This window comes from Ochotona princeps, chromosome 11, assembly GCF_030435755.1.
Source record: "Ochotona princeps isolate mOchPri1 chromosome 11, mOchPri1.hap1, whole genome shotgun sequence".
NCBI classification, from domain to species: domain Eukaryota; kingdom Metazoa; phylum Chordata; class Mammalia; order Lagomorpha; family Ochotonidae; genus Ochotona; species Ochotona princeps.
In genome coordinates this window covers 2,755,096-2,777,197 of record NC_080842.1, presented here as the reverse complement: position 1 = coordinate 2,777,197, position 22,102 = coordinate 2,755,096, and the positions used below count along the sequence as shown (strand labels likewise).

At 37.4% G+C, this 22,102-nt stretch overlaps 1 protein-coding gene across 1 annotated transcript; it reads left to right on the top strand.

The window, feature by feature from the left end:
- Positions 1 to 14,381: 14,381 nt before the first annotated feature.
- LOC131481472 (vomeronasal type-1 receptor 90-like) lies at positions 14,382 to 21,599 on the top strand. The gene is made up of 3 exons (XM_058670463.1): positions 14,382 to 14,436; positions 20,181 to 20,300; positions 20,704 to 21,599. Exons 1-3 carry the CDS (start codon positions 14,382 to 14,384, stop codon positions 21,597 to 21,599), a joined length of 1,071 nt encoding a protein of 356 aa, XP_058526446.1.
- Positions 21,600 to 22,102: the final 503 nt, after the last annotated feature.

Below are 22,102 nucleotides of genomic sequence, written 5' to 3'. Positions count from 1 at the left end.
GTGTATTTACCTTATTTCCAACGAAGGTTCACAGAACGTACACTGAGGGAAAAACAAAACAAAACAAAACACAACAAGAACCTTAACAAACTGGTGCTGGAAAAGCTGGGTGTGCATCTGGAGGTCAGTGAACTCTGACAAAACGCCCTCTCTGTAATCCTGCACAAAACCCAAAAAGCGTCAAAGACTTATAGATGTAAATCCTAAAGGTATGGAACAACTATCTAAAAAAGAAAAAAGACAAATCAACAAAAATAAAAAACACAGGAGACACTTCAAGACAACAATGTGAGCAATTTATTTTGCTAAATAGGGGGCAAACCTTAAGACATCAGCACAAGAAAATTATTTTGGAGGAGGCCTCAAAGGCTTAGGCAGCAATGCAAAAATACAAATGAGGTGATATCAACTAAGTTTCTTTATCTTAGAAGAAATAGTAGATGAGACAGTTGTGAGAATGTCAAGACATATTTTAAAGCTATGGAGTATGCTATCTCAACATGTTTTTTTATTCACACCTCCAAAGCCCTATTTATAATGAAGAACAGGACCATGGGTTCAAGCACCCATAGCTTGAATTTCTTGCAAATCCTACATGCCCTCCAGACCACTAGTGAGATTACAGCCCTGTGCAAATTCTGATGTACCACTTCCCCTGCTTTCTTTAACATATTTCTGCACAATCTAATTTGTGCATGGAACCTTTTCCTGTTAATACTTCTGATTCTGTTTTCCACACAAATACTAATATTATAGCAAAACAATAATAACAAAATGTAATACTTTGCTGTAAAATGGCATTTTTTATTGTGCTGCCCCAGCACTGTGAGAAAAAAATCTCTTAAATGTCAGGTTGTTGGAAGTTTGTTACTCAGCACTGAGTGTAGTGCCTTGGCCTTAAATTATATCTGATAATGTTGTTAAAATGAAGAGGAAAAATTAAGCAACATTGAATATGAATTGACAGAACAATTGGAGTCAGACTGAGGGTAGAAGAAGGTTTAATTTTGTAATCTGAACGTGAGTTCAGCCTGGTAAAGTTAGCAGAAAAAAACTTTGATCAAATTCTAGCTTGAGGCACAACAGGTCCCCTAGGTGTCCCAAACAGAATTGCAAAACTTTGATGTCACAAAGACATCTAGCCACACCCTTCCTGCAGTTACCATGGAGATCCCTCTGTGCCTCAGCTCTCAGGCCTTGGAAACTTCAGGCTACCTCCTCAACCTTGGAGACTTCTGGAAGCATCACTCTGTGGTTCTGCTTTGTTAGACTGGGACCCAGATGCTTCATGTCTGTGGGTGAGGGATGGTTGGTCACTATTCTAGAAGGCCCATCTTTTCATAATGGCAGGTGAGCTCTGCTGTTGGAGAGTATAGGGGGAGAGTATGATGCAAATAAATTTTTCTTTAATTTTTATTTTGACTTGTGAACATTATATTAGGTTTATTTCAGACTTATATTTTCATTTTTTCATTACAATAAATCAGAAAACATTCACATTTATTAAAATTTCTTCTTAGAAATCCTGTTGAATTTTTTTTATGTGTTACAAACACATTGCTTTGTACATTCTTTAAAATCATGTTTTTGTTAGAATATTTATATATTTTCAGCCTTCCATTCCTCTGAATGGAATCTTTAGAATGCTCAAAGAAGGCAGTGGATATCATTTGAAACTTAATTTTAAAGGGATTTATTTTCTTTCATTTCTTAAAAACTTACAAAAAGTGAGCAAGTTAAACAACACAGAATTAGAAACATACAGATATTTCCCACCATACTCCTTCCCACTTTCCTTTTTAATTTTTTTAGTATTGTTTTTTGATAAAATTTAGTTGGCACTGGGCTCTCCCCTCCCCCTCCACCAAGTTCACTCTCATCTACTCTGTTCCCCAAACCAGGTTCTTAAAGTGTGTCCTTGGTGAATTTTCCCAAGTCCATCATGCTTCCACTGAAGTTCTCCCTGCCATGTATGAGACTGTCATTTTGTTGTGGGTTCATCCTTGTATCCTGAGGCCCTAATGTAGGTACAGTGAGATCAGATCTTCATTTTATATTGGCAGTACCAATAACAGTGATAAAATGGGCGTTGACCATCTCAGGTGATTATAAAGCATCAACCTATTATGGATGGTTGATTAATGATTTACATCATCAGTTCTTGTTACACAAGGTACAGGTAAATATGAAGTCACATAGAGTGAGATTTGCATATAATATCACTAGATTTGATATTATATTGTATTATATTTTATTATATTATATTATAGCAAACATATGGTATCTCATCTTCTTGGATTGGCTCATTTCCCTAAGCATAATGGTCTCTAGTTTGGCTCATTTGGACACAAAGTAATGCGTTTCATTTTTTTTAAATCGCTGAATAGTATTCCATAGTGTAGATGAACCAGTTTCTTTATCCAGTCCTCTGTTGATGGACACTTAGGTTGCTTCCATGTTCTTGTGATGGTTAATTGTGCTGCAGTGAACGTTGGGGTGCATGTTGCTTGTTATGGAACAAGTCTTTTAGATATATTCATTGAAGTGGTCATATGTTAGGTGAATTTTTAACTGCTTAAATGTTCTCCTTACTGACTTCTGTAGTGGCTGCACTAGCCTGCATTCCCACCAGCAGCAGAGTAGGGTTCCCTTTTCTCCACAACCTCGCCAACAGGTGTTGTCGGTAGTTTTCTGTATATGGGCCATGCTTACTGGTGTTAATTGTAACCTCATTGTTGTTTTTACTTGAATTTCCCTTATTGCCAGAGATCTTGAGCATTTTTCATGTGTTTCTTAGCCATCTGAATTTGCTCCTTTATGAAGTGTCTGCCCATTTCCTGTGCCCATTTCGTCACTGGTTGTTTGTTTGGATGGTATTGTTGTTCTGGAGCTCTTTGTATAGTCTGGAAATTAACCTTTGTCTTCTGTGTAGTGTGCAATATCTTCTCCCATTCTGCTGGTTGTCTTTTCACTTTGTTCATTATTTCATTCAGAAACTCTTAACTTAATGTAGTTTCATTTGTTTATTTTGGTCTTGACTTCTTTTGCTTTTGGTGTTTTTCTAGGCAGTCAGTGCCTATATGCGTTTATCTTGCAGAGTACTTACAACTTTTTCTCCCAAAGGTTTGATGGTTTTTGAGTGTAGATTCAGATCTTTAATGCATTTAGATTTGATCTTTTGTGTGCTGAAAGGTGCAGGTCTTGCTTCTTATTTCTACATGCTATTATCCAGTTATCTCAAGAGCATCTATTGAAGAGACCTTCCTTTTTCCAAGACTGTTTTGTTTTTTGTCGAAGATTAGATAGTTGTGCATGTGTGGATTCCCTTCTGCATTTTCTATTTCACTGCATTGAACTACCTCTCTGCTTCTAACCAGTACCAGGGCGCTTTGATCACTAGTACCCTATAATATGTCTGGAGATCACGGATTGTGATCCCTCCTGCCAGGTTCTTATTCTTCAGGAGGATAGTATTGGCTATTCATGCTTTTTGTGTTTCCAGATGAGCCTTTGCATATTTTTTCCAGTTCTGTGAAGTATATTCTTGGTATTTTGATTGGCATTACATTGAATGTATACATTGTTTTTGGTAGTATGGACATTTTTATGATGTTTGCTCTGCCCATCCAGGAACAAGGCATTTTTCCACTTTTTAAAGTCTTCCTCTATTTCTTGTCTTAATGGTTCGTAGTTTTCCTCTTATAGGTCTTCCATGTACTTTGAAAGGTTTATCCCTAGGTATTTCATTTTCTGCTCTGTTACTTTGAAGGGCACCGTGTTGATTGTTTTTCAGCCTTGGGTTTTTTTTTTGTGTGTGTACACTATGGCTGTTGATTTCTTTTCATTTATCTTATACCCTGCTACATTGCTGAACTCTCATATTAGTTGTAGCAGTCTCTTTATTTAGTCTCACGATTCTATTATAAATAGGATCATGTCATCTGCAAACATAGATAATTTGATTGCCCCATTTCACATTTGAATTCCTTTGATTCCTTTTTCTTGTCTAATAGCATTTGCGAGTACTTCCCAGTACTATATTAAACAGCAGTGTTGACAGTGGACATCCTTGCCTGGTTCCAGATCTTCGTGAGAAGGCTTCTAGTCTTTTCCCATTCAATGTGATGCTGACATTGGGTTTTTATATATTGCTTTGATTATGTGGTGGATTATTCCTTCTATGCCTACCTTATTTTGTGTTTTTAGCATGAAGTGGTATTGGATTTTGTCAAAAACTTTTTCTGCATAAATTGAAACTATTATATGATTTTTGTTCTTGTGTTTTCAGATGCGATGTATCATATTTATAGCTTTATGTATGTTGAACCATCCCAGCATGCCTGGAATGAATTCCACTTGGTCCGGGTGAATGATCTGTCTAATGTAGGTTTTTTTTGGTTTTTTTTTGTTTTGTTTTTTAAGGATTTATTTATTTTTATTGGAAAATCAGATATACATAGAGGAGGAGAGACAGAGAGGAAGTTCTTCCATCTGATAATTCACTTCCCAAGTGAGTGCCATGGCCGGTGCTGTGCCGATCCAGAGCCAGGAATCAGGATCTTCATCCAGGTTTCCCACGTGGGTGCGGAGTCCCAAGGCTTTGGGCCATCCTTGACTGCTTTCCCAGGCCACAAGCAGGGAGCTGGATAGAAAGTGGAGCTGCCGGGATTAGAACCTGCTCCCATATAAGATTCCCGCATGTTTAAGGCTAGGACTTTAGCCGCTAGGCCACACTGCCAGGCCCATGATGTGTTTTTGTATTCTGTTGCCTAGGATTGTGTTGAAGCGCTTAGTATCGGAGTTCATCAGGGATATGAGTCTGTAGTTTTCTTTCTCTGTTGGGTCTCTATCCGGGATTGGTACTAAGGTAATAGTGGCTTCATAGAATCGGTTTGGATGAATGGCTTCCCCTACAATTGATTTGAAGAGTTTATGGAGGTTTTTGGTCTGTTCTGCTGGAATGATTTGCAGAATTCATCAGTGCAACCGTCTGAGCCTGGGTTTTTCATTGTTGGGAGGGTTTTAATTACTAATTCAATCTCTGCCTCTTATATACATTTGCTCTAGTTTTCCATTGCTTTGTAGCTAAGTTTTGGTAGTTGGTGGTAGTCCAGGCACCCTCTCCATTTCATGGAGTTCTCGTGACTTGTTGGCATATAGGTGTATGTAGTAGCTTCTGCTTATTCTCTTTATTTCTGCAGTGTCTGATGTTATGTTCCCTTTTTTATCTTTCATTCTTTTAATTCTTGCCTCCCTGCCACCTCCCCTCCCTTTTTATTTTGTCAATTGGGCCAGTGCGGTGTCTATTTTGTTTATTTTTTTCAAGGAACCAACTTTTTGATTCAGTGATTTTGTGTATGGAATTTTTTGGTTTCTATTTGGTTATTTTTTTATTTTGATAATGTCATATTTTCTGTTGTTTTTGGGGTTTGTTTTGCTATTGATTTTCTAAATCCTTCAGGCAAATACTGAGCTCACGTATCTATTGATGCTCTTGCTTTTTGACATGGGCTCCAATTATAATACGTTTACCTGATAATACTGCCTTGACAGTATCCCACAAATGTTGGTGTGCTGTGCTTGAGTCTTCATTAGTCTCAAGGAGTTTTTTATTTGTTCTTTCATTTTCTCTCTGACCCACTGTTTGCTTAATAGCATGTTGTTCATCTTCCAAGAGTTTACATATTTCCAGGGATATTCTAATTTGTTGACTTCCAGTTTCATTCCATGATCATCTGAAAAGATGCATGGCATGATTTCCCTTTTCTTGAATTCAGTTAGACTTGTTTTGTGCCTTATCATATGGAGATCTTGGAGAAGGTGTTGTGTATCAATGAAAAAGCTTTATATTCTGTGTCCATGAAATGGAAGATTCTATATATACGAATTAGGTCCATTTGTTCTATTTTCTGTGTGATTTCTCTTGTTTCTTTGTTGAATTTCTGTTTTGTTAATCTATCTGGTGGTGTTAATGGGATGTTAAATTCTCCCACAATGGTTGTGTTGGCATCAATGTCTCCTCTTAAGTAAGTCAATATTTTTTCCATATGTCTAGGTGCTCTTATGTTTAGCATGTAAAATTTATGATTGTTATTTCTTCTTGGTGGATGGCTCCCTTTATCATCATGAAATGTCTGTCTTTATCTCTCTTGCTATCTCTCATGGTGAAGCCTGTATCAGCTGAAGTTAAAACAGCTATAGTTGCTCCTTTTCCTTTCCAATCACATGAAATGCCTTTTTCCATCCTCTCACTTTTAGTTTCTTTTCATTTTTGTTGATTATGTGGGTCCTGTAGGCAGCGGTTAGTTGGATCTTGGTTTTTGATCCACTCTGCTAATGTATATCTCTTGCTTGAGGAGTTTAGGCCATTTATGCTCACAGTTAGTTAATAGGTTGCGATTTAGTCCTGTCATGATTGTGTGTGTGTGTGTGTGTGTGTGTGTGTTGGTGTATCTGTCTAGTGTTACCTTTTATGTGTTTTAGTGTGAATAACTTCCCCTTTGCCATGTTTGATTCGGTTCCATTTCTTTTCTTTCCGACTTCAGCACATTACTGAGGAGTGTTACTAGGGCTGGTGTTGTGTGAACAAAATCTTCCAGCTTCACTTTACTGTAAAACTATTATGACTTTGTTTTCCAAATAAAAATGAAAGCTTTGCTGGGTACAATATTCTTGGTTAATAGTTATGTTGCTTTAAGGTCTGAAAGATGTTGCCCCATTCCCGTCTTGATTGAAGAGTCTCTTGTGAGAAGTCAGCAGTAATTATAATTGGTTTTTACTCTAAATGTTATTGTGTTTTTTTTATGTTTGTTTCAATATCCTTTCTTTGTATTCCTTTAAGGGGAGCTTGCTTATACTCTGTCTGGATTATCGTCCTTTGGGGTCATTTCTGATTGGTGTGCTCTCTCTTTCTTGAATTTGCTTGCTTTTATGTTCCCCAAGTTTAGTACGTTCCCCTTTACAATTTTCTTGGACACCTCTTATAATCCTGATTATCTTTCCATACCTTCCAGAATTCCTATAATTCTGATATTTGACTTTCTGATGCAGTCGTTTATTTCTTGTGTAGATTTATTGGTTTTGATCTTGAAACTACAGTTCCCGAGTAGTTTTCTGGTGGTTTTTTTTTTTGTTGTTGTTGTTTGTTTGTTTTTCTCTTTGCTTGCTTTTTGTTGCTGCTGTTGTTTGTTTTCCTTTTTATTGATCCCACCAGTATCCTTAATCTAAGAGACTTTCTGCTGCCCTCTATTTCTTATGGGTTACTTAGGCTATTGCCGGCTTCTTCCCTGAATGGATTCTTGACTCACTAGGTTTAGTCTGTATTGTCAGGGTGGTATCCGCCTATGGCAGCTCTGTTTGCAGGTTGCAGTCTTGAGGTTTGTTTGTTTGTTTGTTTCTGAGTTGCTGTTCTGCCACTGTGGATTGTTTTGGTCCCGATGAATCCGGGGAGCTTTGGACACCTTCTCCTGCAATGCTATACTTCCTGCTCTCTCCTCTGCTTAATTCTCTCTCTCTCTCTTTGCACTGTCAGCTACACCAGTCTTCCGTGGTTGGCCATCTTTTTTGCTTTGTCCCATTTAAGTTTCTTACATTTATCTTTATTTTATCATTGACATAGTTGCATTTAACTTTGCAATTACAGGTTTAACACTGCTTTGGGTGAAGATTTCAGCAAACAGGGCATCCTCGCATGATGCCTGCGTGGCTGTATGCTCACAGTGCCAGTGCTGTGATTCCATATGGTTACTGGTTTGTGTCCCAGCTTCTCCACTTCCCGACCAACTCCTTGCTTACGGCCTGAGAAGGCATTAGAGGATTGCACAACGCCTTTGGATTCTGTCCTCATGTGGGAGACCTGAAAGAAACTCCTAGTTCCTTGCTTTGGATCAACTCAGGTTCAGCTATTGCAGCCAGTTAGTGAGTAAACCAGAGTATCAAAATCACTTCTTTCTCTCCAAAAATATGACTTACATTTTTAGTTAAACATAAATCTTTTAAAAAACTGCAATAAATAACAATTAGAAAAAAGCATACACTTGCTAAAGACAATGGACACCGTCTGTAACAAATAATCAAAGGTCAAGTTGCCGTTGTTGTCTTAGTAGATTACATCTCTTTTGTATACCAATTTTGAGTTATCACATCTGTAGCTCGATCTTCTACCTGCGCACTTTTTCATTGTGGTGATAATCATTCTTATTTCTGCTGGTAGCATATCTGCAAGCATAATTCCTTAGGCTCCATGTATTCTGCAAAATTTGATTTCTGCTTGTTTAAGAAGGTCTCTATTTCACATTGATGAATACAGCGTTATGATTGGCAGTTTCTTTGTTTTACAACCTGAGATATTTCTCTGCATTCTCTCCTAGCCTGAAGGATTTCTGATGAGAAAGATTTTAGGTCTAGCTGTGGGTTCCCTGAAGGTAATTTGGGTTGTTTCTCATGGACTTTTTAGAATCTTTTCTTTTAATATTGAATGCTAGACTCTAGTGTGTTGTGTTGAAGGTTGTTTCTAAACATGATTATTAAGAGTTCTGCATGCTTCCTGTGCTTCATGTCCCCTTTCTCTTCATAGGGAAGTTCTCTGGTATCATAGGCCTTCTAATCCACTGTATTTTGGCACATTTTCAGGAATTCCTGAGACACATATGTTTGGTCATTTCATTGTGTTTCACTAATTTTGAGCACTCTTTTGAATTTTTGTGATTTTTTCTCTGGCTTTTTTTTCTAAAATGTTTTCAGGGATTTGTCTTTTATCTTAGAAAACTTTCTTCTTCTGCTTGAAAACATTGAAGATTTCCATGACATTTCTGTTTCTCATATTGGATCATTTATTGTTACTATTTATTTTTGATTACTTTCCAAATCTTAATCTTTTGCAGTATCATTCATCCATTTCACATGTTGATATTTTAAAAGATTTATTTTATTTTCATTGGAAAGTCAGATATATAGAGAGGAGCAGAGACAGAGCGAAATATCTGCCATCCAATGATTCACTCCTCAAGCAGCTGCAGTGGCCAGAGCTGCACCAATCTGAAGCCAGGAGCCCAGAGCCTCTTGTAGGTCTCCCATGTGCGTGCAGGGTCCAAAGGGTTTTGGCTTGGTTTCAAGGGTCTTGACTTCTGTCCCAGGCCAAAAGCATGGAGCTAGATGGGAAACAGGGAAACTGGGATTAGAACCAGAGCCCCATATGGGATCCCGGTCTGTGTAAGGCAAAGATTTTGGCACTGCTGATTTTTATCTCAATAATTTGTTTAGTGGGCTTTTTGAGTAAACCTGTTGTTATTTTTTTCATTTATTGGTATTCATTTCATCAAGCTTTCATATTTGTAATAGTTAATACTCTCTATACCTTTTTGAGTCATAATGACTTCCTTGCTCTTATCTCTGGGCTTTCCCGTTTTTTCCTTTTTTTTTTTTTTTTTTTAATTTCTAGAAGTTAATTTTCTCCTCTGATTTTTTTTGGCTTTGAACTATATCTCTGTAGTTTGCTTGAGTGACTGTTCCAACAATATATAACCCATGTATGCAAGATATTCTGGTCAGTGTTGAAGTGAAGTGGGGGAAGCGATGATCATGATTGTTATTGTAGCCATACCTGCAGCTCCTCTCTAAGTGATCAGTGCACAACATTAGAACAAAGTCACTATAACTACACATTTTATGCCAGGACATGTACCCACAGAAAGGATCTGTGAAATTCTCTGTGTATCTAGATGCCCGACTATACATACCAATGCCAAATACTAAGTCGTAGAATTCCCACAGTTTTTGCATCAGATTCTTATGATTACGTTGTTATGCATTTTTGCTCAGACCCATTGAACTGCCCTTATTCCAGAGAGAAAAGGTGTTCTCAGCATCAGCTGCCTGTGAGGGCTTTGCCTTGGCAGACTGCACCTCAGTACTTTGGAAAGGTGGTGCGCATGTCCCACAGTTCCAGGTGAGGGCTACCTCCTCTATAGCCACCATCCCAGACACGAAGTCAGAGAACAAAACAAAACTATTTCTTTTTTTTTTTTAATCTATTTTATTGTATTGTTGTTGACAATCTTTACATAGTTAATTAGGGTTAAAGAACAAAAAAAAAAGTTCAGGGGGTATAGGGAAGTGGGTGATACTATTATGTCCATATTGTTTCCATCATGTATCTGAGGTAAAGGGGGATATTGAGGGAGAAGCCTCACCCGGTTTCCCGCCCACCCCAAGTCCCGAATGTGGGGCATGCTCTGAGATATGTGCTCAAGTGGTTTTAATAGTTCTCCAGTTATGAATCGTTGCCAGTTTCACTCGATGAGGTCATCCACTGATTGATATGGTCCATCATAAAGTCTCCGTTTGCCCAGTATTTCGCTGCCAACATATAGCTGAGATGAATGATTGACCTGTAACAGAACTATTTTTTTTTCTAAGATTTATTTTATTTTTATTACAAAGTCAGATATACTGAGAGGAGGAGAGATAGAGAGGAAGTAGAGCTGCTGGGATTAGAACCAGTGGCCATATGGGATCAAGGCGAGGACCTTAGCCACTAGGCCACACTGCCGAGCCCTAACAGAACTATTTCTTGACAGCACCATGAAATTAAATTTGCCTGCACACACAGTGGCATGCAGCCATGCATATCTAAAGGGGGCGTAATGGGGTATGCTGAGCACTTGGCATTCTATGTCCTGTATTCCAAAAGTTTGATTGATAATTTTGTTATTCTCAGTCAGTCTAGAAAAGACTAAATTCCCACTTGAGTTTAATTTTTTGAGTATTCTGAGACCACTTCATAGCTTCCCACATTGTCTATTCTAAAGAAAATTTCATGTGTTGAAAGCAAGAATGAGTGTTTGTAACTGTGGGTGAATTATTCTGTAGATATCCATTCCATTTGGTCTTTATCCAATATTGATGAGATCTTTGGTTTGTTTGCTTTCTTTCTCTCTATGTCAAGTTTCCAGTTATGAAAGTAGGGTCTTGAAATACCACATCATAATTTTATTTGAATCTATGATTCAAATTAGATCTATTGACATTTATTTGAAAGATCCAGGAACCCTGGCACTGTGTCCCATTTACTCTGGTTACATAGTCTGTGACTAATTCCTTTTTTTGTACATAATGCCCTTGTCTCTTTCAATAGCTCTTGTGTTAGAAATCTACTTCATATGATATTAGGATAGGTACTGTTGATGTTTTTTCACGTTCCATTAGCATGGGATATTTTTATATCCTTTAATTTTCAGTATGTGTCTTCATTTCTTAGTGATCTGTTTCCAATAGGCAGAAAACAGCTGAGCCTCGCTTTTCAGTTCAGTCAGACATTGTATCTTTTCATTCAATAATATAACCCATTTATATTCAACATAGTAATGTTTAGTTTTGACTTTGGCACACCAGTTTTGCATAAATAATCTTGTTGTTTCGCATTTCTTTTTGAAATTTATGCAAAAAAATCTGTCCTCCTGTTCTTCCATATTGATGATGATTGTTCTCTTTTCTAGTGTAAACTCTATGTCTAAGAAACACTTGGGACTTGTGAATCAGTTTGGTAAAGCTTGGTGTTACAAAACACACTAAAAAATCAATAGTCTTTTCATACAAAATTTCATGACTGAGAAAGAACACATAAGATCTGTCCCAGCCACAATATGTAAAAGAAATTAAATGCAATGGAACATTTTTTTACAATGATTCAAGGGACTTTTATGGTAACAATTTCCAAACATTAAAAAAAAAAAGTGCCTGCTGTGATGGCCTAGCAGCCAATGTCCTCACCTTGCAGGCCAGGATCCCTTATGGGCAGCAGTTCTAATCCTGGCTATTCTGCTTCCCATCCAGCTCCATACTTGTGGGCTGAGAAAGTAGTTGAGGATGGTCCAAAACCTTGGGACTCGGCACCCATTGGAAGACACTGAAGAGGCTCAGGTCTCCTTGCTTCAGATAAGTTCAGCCTCAACTATTAAGACCCCTTGGAGAATGAATCACCCAGATGGAAGGTCATCTTCTCTGCATATCTGCATTTCTAATAAAAATAAATAGATTTGTAAGAAATCAAAGAAAGTAACAGAAGACACCAAAAATCTTCTATGTCCACGGAATGCTTGAGTATCAACAAAATGTTCATAACACTAAAACCAATCTATGTGTTAAATAAAATTCAAAAAAGAATATCTAGGCTATAATTCACAGAACTAGAAAACACTTACAATGAATTCATATGGAAATGTAAAAGAATCAATAAAGCTAAAGCAATCTCAATATAAACAAAAGTGGAAACTTCACTCTATGAGAAGTGAAGACCAGCTACAGGGCGGTTTTAAACAAGCCGTCCTGGTACTGGCAGGAAAATAGGCAGGAAATCAATGGAATGGAATTGAAATTCAGAATTAATAAAGGAAAAAAGAGCCAAATATATAGGGATATCACTGTCTATACAACTTAACCATGCATCTCAGTGCTTTATATTACATTAGACACATATGACACATAATCTTACAGAGCTATAACTTTTCAATTGTGGTATGATGTTTCCAGTGGGATCACAAGTATTTACTTGTTAACAACTTTCCTATGTGAGCGCATGTTTCAATAGATCTCTGAACTTTCATCATGGTGATCTATTTATGTACATTATCCTCATTTCTTCCTAGTACAGTATCCTTCTGATAAATGATATCATTAAGATATAATGTCTAGTGAATGGATTTGTGTCAGTAAAATAAAAAAAAGAAGAAACTTGAGATTATTATGATGAGGTTTTTAAAAGCACAATGATTTGTCAAGGGGATATATTAATAGCAGAGAAAACTGTTTTCCTGTATTTTACCTCCTTTATGGCATTTTTATAATCTTGATGAGTAATAGTATCTTTCTCTCAAGAGTGTATTACAGAGAATCTGCAGAAGCATACTAGCTCATGATATTATTCTGATACACATTACTAGTCATGCTTTTCTAACATCATCAAAAATGTTCAGTTATGGCACTTGTTGGAGGGTGGTTTGGATTCCAGTGATACTGCTTCAATTCAGAAAAGGAGCAAAGAATTTAAAGCATGTCTTCTTTGAATGGAATAGTTGGGTTGTCCCAAGAACATGGTATGTGTATTCAAGGCATTGTTATGTTTCAGCATGTTGTTAACAATATATTGTTGGATGCTCCTGTGCTTGTTGTATCTGACCAACCTGCACCATGATTGGAAGTTGAAATGGCAGGATGAACATCATCCTGTGAAATGGTTTCCAAGGCATCTGGGTAAGAACTTCCCTCAGGTTTCCAATGGATGAGTTCTAGTGATTGGTAAAGTGTATTTCCTCTCCTCTTTTGAGTGATGGAGCAGGAGCTCTGTCCGCTGAATAGAGATGGGGTAAAATTTCTAAGACTCTGTTGTTAACATATGTTGCAGAAGAGAATCAAGATGTCAGAATAGGGTCAGGGTACGTTTAAATGGAAGTAGAAACATTTAATCAGGATGAAGCAGAGGGGACACATTCCAGGAAATAGGAGATGACATAACAATAGCAGAGGAGTTCCTGGAGACTGACACACACGGGGAAGCAAAGAAAATGGTGTGGTGTTGCAGTGACTGATACTCCAGCAGCATTGAGCTAACAGCAATCTGAACTCCACCAGCAACCAGGTGCTAAGGGACTTTCACTGGGAGCTCAGCAGGTGAACCCAGACAAAGAACTGTCCATCCTGCTGTTCTGTTTGATTTGACCAGGAGCAAAGACAGAGCAGCGGATTGCAGATGGGCAATGTAAGAACAAGGTGGATTTCACAACCCAGTCAGCCCCTAGAGCTGAATTGGGTGCCATTTTGCATAAGGAGGCAAAGGCAAGGAAAAGGACTGAGCATTTAGCGAGATGGGAATGAATTCATTTCTGACTCAGTGAACTGCAACAACTTGGAATTCACAGGTTATACCCTAGACATGTCTGGGTAGGCCTCAGACCTGATGGCTAGCAGATCAAAAACTCTAGGAGTGGCATGTTTTGCACCATTTTGTATAGTATAGAAAAGTTTTAGGACTGCAGGGACAATAGTGAACTGTGCATGTGCTGAGCTCATGAGAACTCACTGAGTTCAGTAAATTGCACTGGTCCTACAGGAAAATAATACTGACTGTGGCATTGTATGGGTCCATGTGGCACCAGATTTAATGGCCAACAGGTTCTGGCAAGATCAGCCCTACCAGCAGCTGAGCTATATAGGACATGTGGTGTCTCCTTAATCTTGGGACCTGCTTCAACCATAAGTTGGGGAAAGATTTCAGGGACAACCTTGCAACCTCAGCATGATATCACAGGAGGTGAAGACTGGTGAGCCAAGCGTTAGGGCTCCGGAGACAATGATAGATATCTAACATAAGAGCCCACACCTGGAACATGTCGGAGGGAATGGCACAAGTGACTGCAAGCAAAGAGCCTTGTACCAATGACAGTAAGTAAAATCAAACTGTAGACATGTGTGTGACACAGCTTAGAAACCTGCCCCCAAAAGAAGAATCTGATAACCAGAAGTACAATGACCAAGAGCAAAAGAAGACACACGGCACAGTGAATATTACTGAAGACTCCCCTGTAAAGGAGCAAAACCCTATGTCAAACTCAGAGTTAACTGCAGAAAACATTGAGAAAATGGGGGACACAGAATTCAGAAAATTCATTATAAAGCTTCTGATCAGCAATGAGAAGCACATAAAAGAGTTCAAAGAATTTAAGGAATATGTTACACAAGAGATAGCAATAAGGAAAATCATGGCTGATATATCAGGAATTAAGAACACAGTTGAGCAAATTAAAAGTGCATTGGAGAGTCTCCAAAATATAAAGAAACAAGAGAAATAAGCAGAAAAAACATCTCAGAATTGGAAGATATTTTCTGTCACCAGGGGGAAGCAAACAAAAAGCTGGAAACAGAACTGGAGCAGGCAAAAAAAAAAAAAAAAAAAAAAAAGTATTCAAGGATTGAAAGGCACTGTTATGAGACCTAATATAAGATTTTTGGGAGTCCCAAATGGTGCAGAAAGACAAACTGGTTCTACAGATATATTTAATGAAATAAAAAGGGAAAATTTTCCTAACCTAGAGAAAAAATTGGAAAATGACATCCAGGAGGAGCACAGAACTCACAACAGGCCTGATCAAAAGCGATCTTCACCAAGACACATGATCATCAAACTCTCGTCAATCGAACACAAGGAAAAGATCCCTAAATGTGCATGTGAAAAAAATCAATTGACATATAAAGGAATGCCAATTAAACTCAAAGGAGACCTCTCACAGGAAACTACAGGCTAGAAGAGAATGGAGCAACATATTCCAGCTTCTAAAAGAAAATTTATCAGCCCAGGATAACATATCTACCAAAGCTTTCTTTTGTCTTTTAAAATGAAATAAAATTTTCCACAGTAAAGAAAAGTTAAAAGATGCTTCTACCAAACCAGCTCTAGAAATGATACTTAAAGATGTTATATTGACAGAGAAGAGGAATAGCACCAGACAAAACTGAAGACAAATGAGAAGAACATCCCAGTAAAATGACAACAGAAGACTAAATCAATGAACAACCCATTCCTAAAATGACAGGACCAAGTTACCCCTCATACATATTAACCCTGAACGCACATGGCTTAATCTCAATCAAACATCATAGGTTAGTAGACTGTGTTAAAAAACAAAACCCATCTATTTGTGGCCTACAGGAGACACATTCCACCAACAAAAATCAGTGGAAACTATCTGATGGATTTTGATGTTTTTTGTTTTTGTTAGTTTCATCTCTTCAAAGCAATTTCTTCTGATTAAATTATTCAATGATTCATAGATCATACAGTAGCTTCTTTCTCCTCAAGAACGCTCTTGATTTTCTTTTTCATTTCTTCAGCGACACATTAGTCATTCAATAGCATGTTATTTAACTTCAAGGTGTTGTTAATTTCTTTTTTATTCCTGTTGTTGATTTTGTTTTGGGTATTTTCATTTAAGGGGATGTATAGTAGCTGTGTAATGGAGACTATCATATCTAGTAACATGTTATTTAACTTCATGGCATTGTAAATTTCTATTTTTCTTCCTATTGTTGATTTTGTATTGTGACTTTTCATTTAAGGGAATGTACAGTAACTGTGAAATGGAGACTAACATATCCAGATGTGAGGATACAATGTAGTATGCATCTCTACTTAGAGACAAAGATGGACTTCCAATGAAACTGTTTACTATATCTTGACAATAGGATTCTGGATTTTCTGTCATTGTCCATGCCCTCATGATGGACATATGACTGCGTGTGAACAACTATATTAATGAATGAGGGGAACTAGGTGGGGGGGGGATTCGGAAGGGGATAAGAGGAAAACCCAGGAGCATTTTTAACTGTATCATAAAATGTTATTAATAATAATAAATAAAAATATTTTTAAAAAGAAAAATAGATTTGCAATTATCATGATGAGGTTAAAGGCACAATGAGTTATCATGGGATATAATGATAGCAAGTGAAACTGTTCTCCCGTATTTTACCTTCTTTATGGCATTTTTATCACCTTGCCAATAGCGACATTCATTCAGAAATAGATTACACAAAATCTGTTGCATGGTATTAGCTCCTTTACTTATTCTTTCTTTTAAAAGATTTTATTTATTTTATTACAAAGTCAGATATACAGAGAGGAGGAGAGACAGAGAGGAAGATCTTCCATCCGATGATTCACTCCCAAGTGACCCACAATGGCCGGTGCTGCGCTGATCCGAAGCCAGGAACCAGGAACCTCTTCTGGGTCTCCCATGGGAGTGCAGGGTCCCAAAGCTTTGGGCCATCCTCGACTGCTTTCCCAGGCCACAAGCAGGGAGCTGGATGGGAAGTGGAGCTGCCGGGATTAGAACTGGCCCCCATATGGGATCCCGGGGCGTTCAAGGCGAGGACTTTTAGCCACTAGGCCATGCCGCAGGGCCCTCCTTGACTTATTCTTATATACCCCTAGTCATGCTTTTCTGATATTATCAAGAATGCTAATGCACTTGTTGGAGGTGGTTTGGGTACAGCAGTTCTATTTCAATTTAGACAAGGGGCAAAAGATTTCTGGTATGTCTTCCTTGATTTTGGTAAGGCACATTTAGGTGGTCCTCAAAACACGTTATTTGTATCCAAGGCACTAGTATGTCTCAGGATACCATTACAATATATTGCTGGATGCTCCTGTGCCTGCTGTATGTGCCCAACCTACACTGTTACAGAAAAGCAACATGGCAGCATGAACATCATCCTTTCAAGTGGATTCCAAGTGGAATTCAGTAAGAATTCCCCATAGCTTTTCAAAGTAAAACATCTCCTGATTGTCACACTGTGTTTCAATCTCCTCATGTGAGGGAGGCTGGGTAGGAAATGCCCTTCTTCCTGAAAAGAGATGGGGTAGAACTTCTAAGACTTTGTTGTTGACATATATTACAGAAAGTCTGTTTGGCACAATTTATTTGCTTAAGCAGTTAGAGATTCATGAATTAGCAGTAAAAAATTGATGACCTTCAGAGAATTCACTTAGAAGTCTGAATATGAAGATAAAATGAATATATTACTTGATTATGTATAATCAATGTTTTGGTTTTGGTTTTGGTCAATTAGTGGAAATACCAATCTAGAGGCCAAAAATTTACTTTCATTTCATTGTATATATTAATCTTCATTTACATATAACTACACGTACACATGCATACATTTATATAAAAATATGTTTCACCAAAAAATTATAGATTGGGTAATGAGGGACATGGTAATCCTCTTGACTGAATAATTAAAGTGAAGGACAGCAGCAACTTTACACCGTGAGCCTGCCGGGACTAACCCAGCATGTGTAGTTCCACAGAAGTCTCCATTTAAAAAACCAGCATTCATATATTACTGGTATGGTTGATCCTCACACAGCTCACATGGGTAACTGTACCATAATGAGTTAAAAATGAGACATGAAACCTTGACTGGAAAACACCAAAGAGGCTATTAGTATGCTGGTGAGGATATTCTTGTGAAGAAAAACATCATCACTGTAAAATCAGGAGGTATTAGATTTATAAAGGGGATCAAAGATGTAGCTATTCCAATCATTTAAAAGATTCAACTTTAGGCAAGACACAAAACAAGCTGTTTGCGGAGTATAGCTGGCTGTCTAGTTTCCTTATCTCTGAGTGTGTGGAACAAAGTGACTGTCAGTGAAATTGGAAGAGAAGATGCAGGGTGATATGACACAACACAGGAGAGTTGATGTTGCATCTTTAATAAGCCATTTGAGCTTTATCCTCTGTGCTGTTGAAACAGATTCTACCCTTTCTGTCCCAGGGAACTGCATTATCTTGGAGAATGAAAATGCGGCTGCATTCTGCTACCAATGCAGATGCCCTGGGTCAGGGAAGTTTCTAGTTGGACAGCATATCCTTCCTAAGGAGCAGTGGGAAAGGCAAGCTTTTCCTGATTTACAGGTGCTTATTGTGTCCCTGAAATCTGCAAGTGAGAATCAGTTTGAAAGCCCCATGAGTCCCCTGGACAGTGGGGGCTTTCCTGAGAACTGAGCTGTGGATTGTGCCTGTCATGAAGTCAAGCTTACTGTTTTTCTTTTGTCTGTTAGCAAGGACTGAGAACAGAAACCTGCCCAGGCAGGCCTGACTTGGAGAAATGAGTCCAGAGGTGAGAAAAGTAGAACACAGATGTTCTCCACTGACATCTGCCAGAAACCAAGAAAGTTCAACTTTTCCCTTGAGTAGATACTCTCCTAAAGATGACAGGCCAAAACTGTCCTGCTCTACAGGTGAAATGAGAATAATCAGCCAGCAGGGAGATGAACCGGTACCATCCTCTCACTATAAACACATCTTGAGGATTTAGTTCACTATGGATTCACATCAGAGGCTTAGCTGGGTGAGTGCCTTTCTCTGTGGCTTCTGGGATAAAGCAATTTATTTTTCAGTGTAATGTTAAGAAAAATTTCTGCTCATGATATCAATCTTAGATTGAGAAATTCAACAATTTTATGAATTATTGAAGCACATATGTGAATGTGTTTGCAGGATTATAGTTGTATTTATTCCCTGACTTGAATTACAATTACATACTGTATATTCATTGCAACACATTTTCAATTTAACTTCTTCATTGATTTTAATTTGCTCCAATTAGATATAACACACCTGTACTCACTCAGTATGCTGTGGTGATATCAAATAGTGAGGGTGAAGTTCATTTACATTTAACCCATTGTTCTTGTTCAGGCAACTTGAAGTAGGGGGCATTTTTTTTTTTTTTTATTTCTCTGAACTCAGTACTTAACAGGTTGCACTGACTTCACCTTCTTGTTTTAGTGGTTTGTAGTTTGGCATGTATGAAACATTAAAAGTGCGTTTTCATTTCTCTTTTTTGTATCTATTTGATTTGGTTGATATTAACAATTCCCTGCTATAGAGCATTTTTTTTTCAAAAACAAATAATTAGGAATTCCTACTAACTTATCTTGCTGCAGTTTCTGTCTCCTACTTTTCTCTGAATATTTTGGTTCCTCTGTTTTCTTTCTCAGTCATGCTGGGAACACACGTTTTGTGATTATGCATATTCTCATCATTATCTTTGCAGTTTTTATTTTTCAACATTAAATGTCATTTTCAAAGAACAGGTAACACATTGTAGTTTTTCAGTGCCATTAGACCATTATTCTCTTTGTGCTTTTAAATTTTGTCCATCTTATTAAGAAAAAACTTTGAACATACAATAGTGGAGAAGATGTTTATTGCTTGATTCTGCCAGCTAACTCAATTTTGTCAAAAAAAACACTATCAACCAATTCACACATATTTTTTCATCAAAAAAAGTTCTTGTTACATTTCAATTTTCTAAATGTCATATATCTTCGAATGCTTCTCTATAAAAATGAAAAAGTATGAGAGCATCAGGCAAATACTGCTGTGGTGGAAGAATAAAATATTGATATTATCTGGCCAACATTTTGTCATTAATTTGTTTTACTGAATGGCACATAATGTATGAGGATTGCAATACAGTTACATATTGACATATCTTTTGTAAGACGTTATTTCACCTTAAACATATTACTAAATGAGTTGATGTGATCATTCAGATGTGGAAACAGTCAATCATTTAGTGAGTCTGAAGGTGAAACACAACTGTTTCTGCTTTACTAGATGAAGCTTTGGAGAATGTTCAGCATCCATTTCATCAACAGAGCATTGATTCCTACATGAACCCATGGCATGTCAATGCTGTTGTGGAAGGGTTTTGCATTTTTGCACATTTTTCTGAAGGTGAGTCAGTTTTGCTTCATGTATTTTATGTATATTCATGTGTGTGTATTTAGAAAGATACTATTTTAAAATGTTTGAAAAATCAAATTAAAATTATATTACTTTGTTGCAGAATTTAAAAAGACTTTAAATTTTCAAAAATGATGTATACTGACAAATTTTAACATGTTATAGTAAAAGTAGTGCAGAGGTTTGACCATCAATAATTTTTAAAAAAACATTCAGAGTTTATTAAAGTAGTGGGTACAATAGAAAGGATGATTTTTGAATGCTTTTTTCTACAAAGATTTATTGTGACATGCAGTCTCTGTTTTGTTTCATAGGTATCTGAAATATTTCAAATATGCTAAGATGAACAAAATATCCAGTAATGCTATCACTAAAAATGTGTATTTTTTCCAAGCTGGCATTGGCATCTTAGCCAATACCTCCCTCCTTGTCTTCCACATCTTCACAATCCATCAAATTAGGAGGCCTAGACCAACAGACATGATCACTTGTCAGCTGGCTTTTGTCCATATAGTGATGCTACTTACCACTCTAGATATTTTATCTGCAGACACGTTCAAATCCTTGGGATTTCCAAATGAATTAAAATGTAAAGTTTTGCTCTACATGAATAGAGTGTCTAGGAGTCTCTCCATCTCCACCACCTGTCTGTTGAGCATTGTTCAAGTCATCACCATCTGTCCCAGCTCCTGCTTCTTGTCAGGATTTAAACATAAACTCACAAAACATGTTACCATTGCTTTATTCTGTTTCTGGTCCCTGAACCTGTGTTCCAATACTAACCGGATCATCTACACTGTAGCTCATTCCAACACGACCAACCTATTTATTGTCAGTAAGTACTGCTCACTTACCTCAATGAACTTTACCATCATGATGCTACTTGACACTCTTTCATTGTTCCAGAATGTCTTCTTTGTAGGAATGATGCTTCTCTCCAGCATGTACATAGTGATTTTCTTATGTAGCCATCAGAGGAAGTCTGAGTATCTTCGTAGCATCAGCATTTTCCCAAGAATCTCTCCAGTGAAATGGGCCACCCGTACTGTCCTAGTGCTGGTGAGTTTCTTTGTGATTATGTACTGTGTGGATAGCATCATCTCATCCTTCTCAGCTGTATTGAGGAAATATGAACCTGTGGTCCTGGATATCCAGAGAGTGGTGGGAAATATTTATGCCACTGTCAGTCCTTTCATACTTATTAGTTCTGACAAGCGAATAGCTGATATCCTGAGAAAAGTAATCGATATGTGCCAAACATTTCAAGAGTTGATAAAGTCAGAACCATAAAATGTATCATTTGTGACATATGCAAAAATTCAGAATTTTTGATGTGATACAAATCCAAGGAATTCTACTAGTATCTCTTTTATTTTCACTTTGTCACTACCAAAATGTATATGCCTGACTTATTTAAATTTTCCATGTATTGAAATTTCTTTTTCTTCTACTTTCAAAACTTTATAAGGGAAAACATTTTCAGAGTGTGCTCAGAAGAAGCTCTTTATAACACTGAAACCTTAATTCTCCTTACTTCCAAAGAAACCTAAATTCACCTTTGTTTGCTGAATGCTTAGTAACTATATGTCCAATTCTAACTAACTATACTGTATCTGTGATATGATAATTTTTATCTCTAGTTTGGCTCTGTGTAAGCTTTGGAGAAGGTTTTCAGATGTTATGTCTTCTTCACAAAATCTTTTTCTCCTGGATGGTAAACACTATAGATGCTATTTACATATTTTTGCTAAATTTTCACTTATTGGGCCCGGCACAGCTAACACCCTCACCTT

Excerpts from the sequence above, each read along its gene's own strand:
- LOC131481472 (XM_058670463.1), top strand. The coding sequence starts at position 14,382 with ATGTCGGAGGGAATGGCACAAGTGACTGCAAGCAAAGAGCCTTGTACC. Across the intron at positions 14,437-20,180 it reads AGAGCCTTGTACCAATGACA|ATGAAGCTTTGGAGAATGTT; the intron begins GTAAGTAAAATC and ends CTGCTTTACTAG. Across the intron at positions 20,301-20,703 it reads TTTTGCACATTTTTCTGAAG|CTGGCATTGGCATCTTAGCC; the intron begins GTGAGTCAGTTT and ends ATTTTTTCCAAG.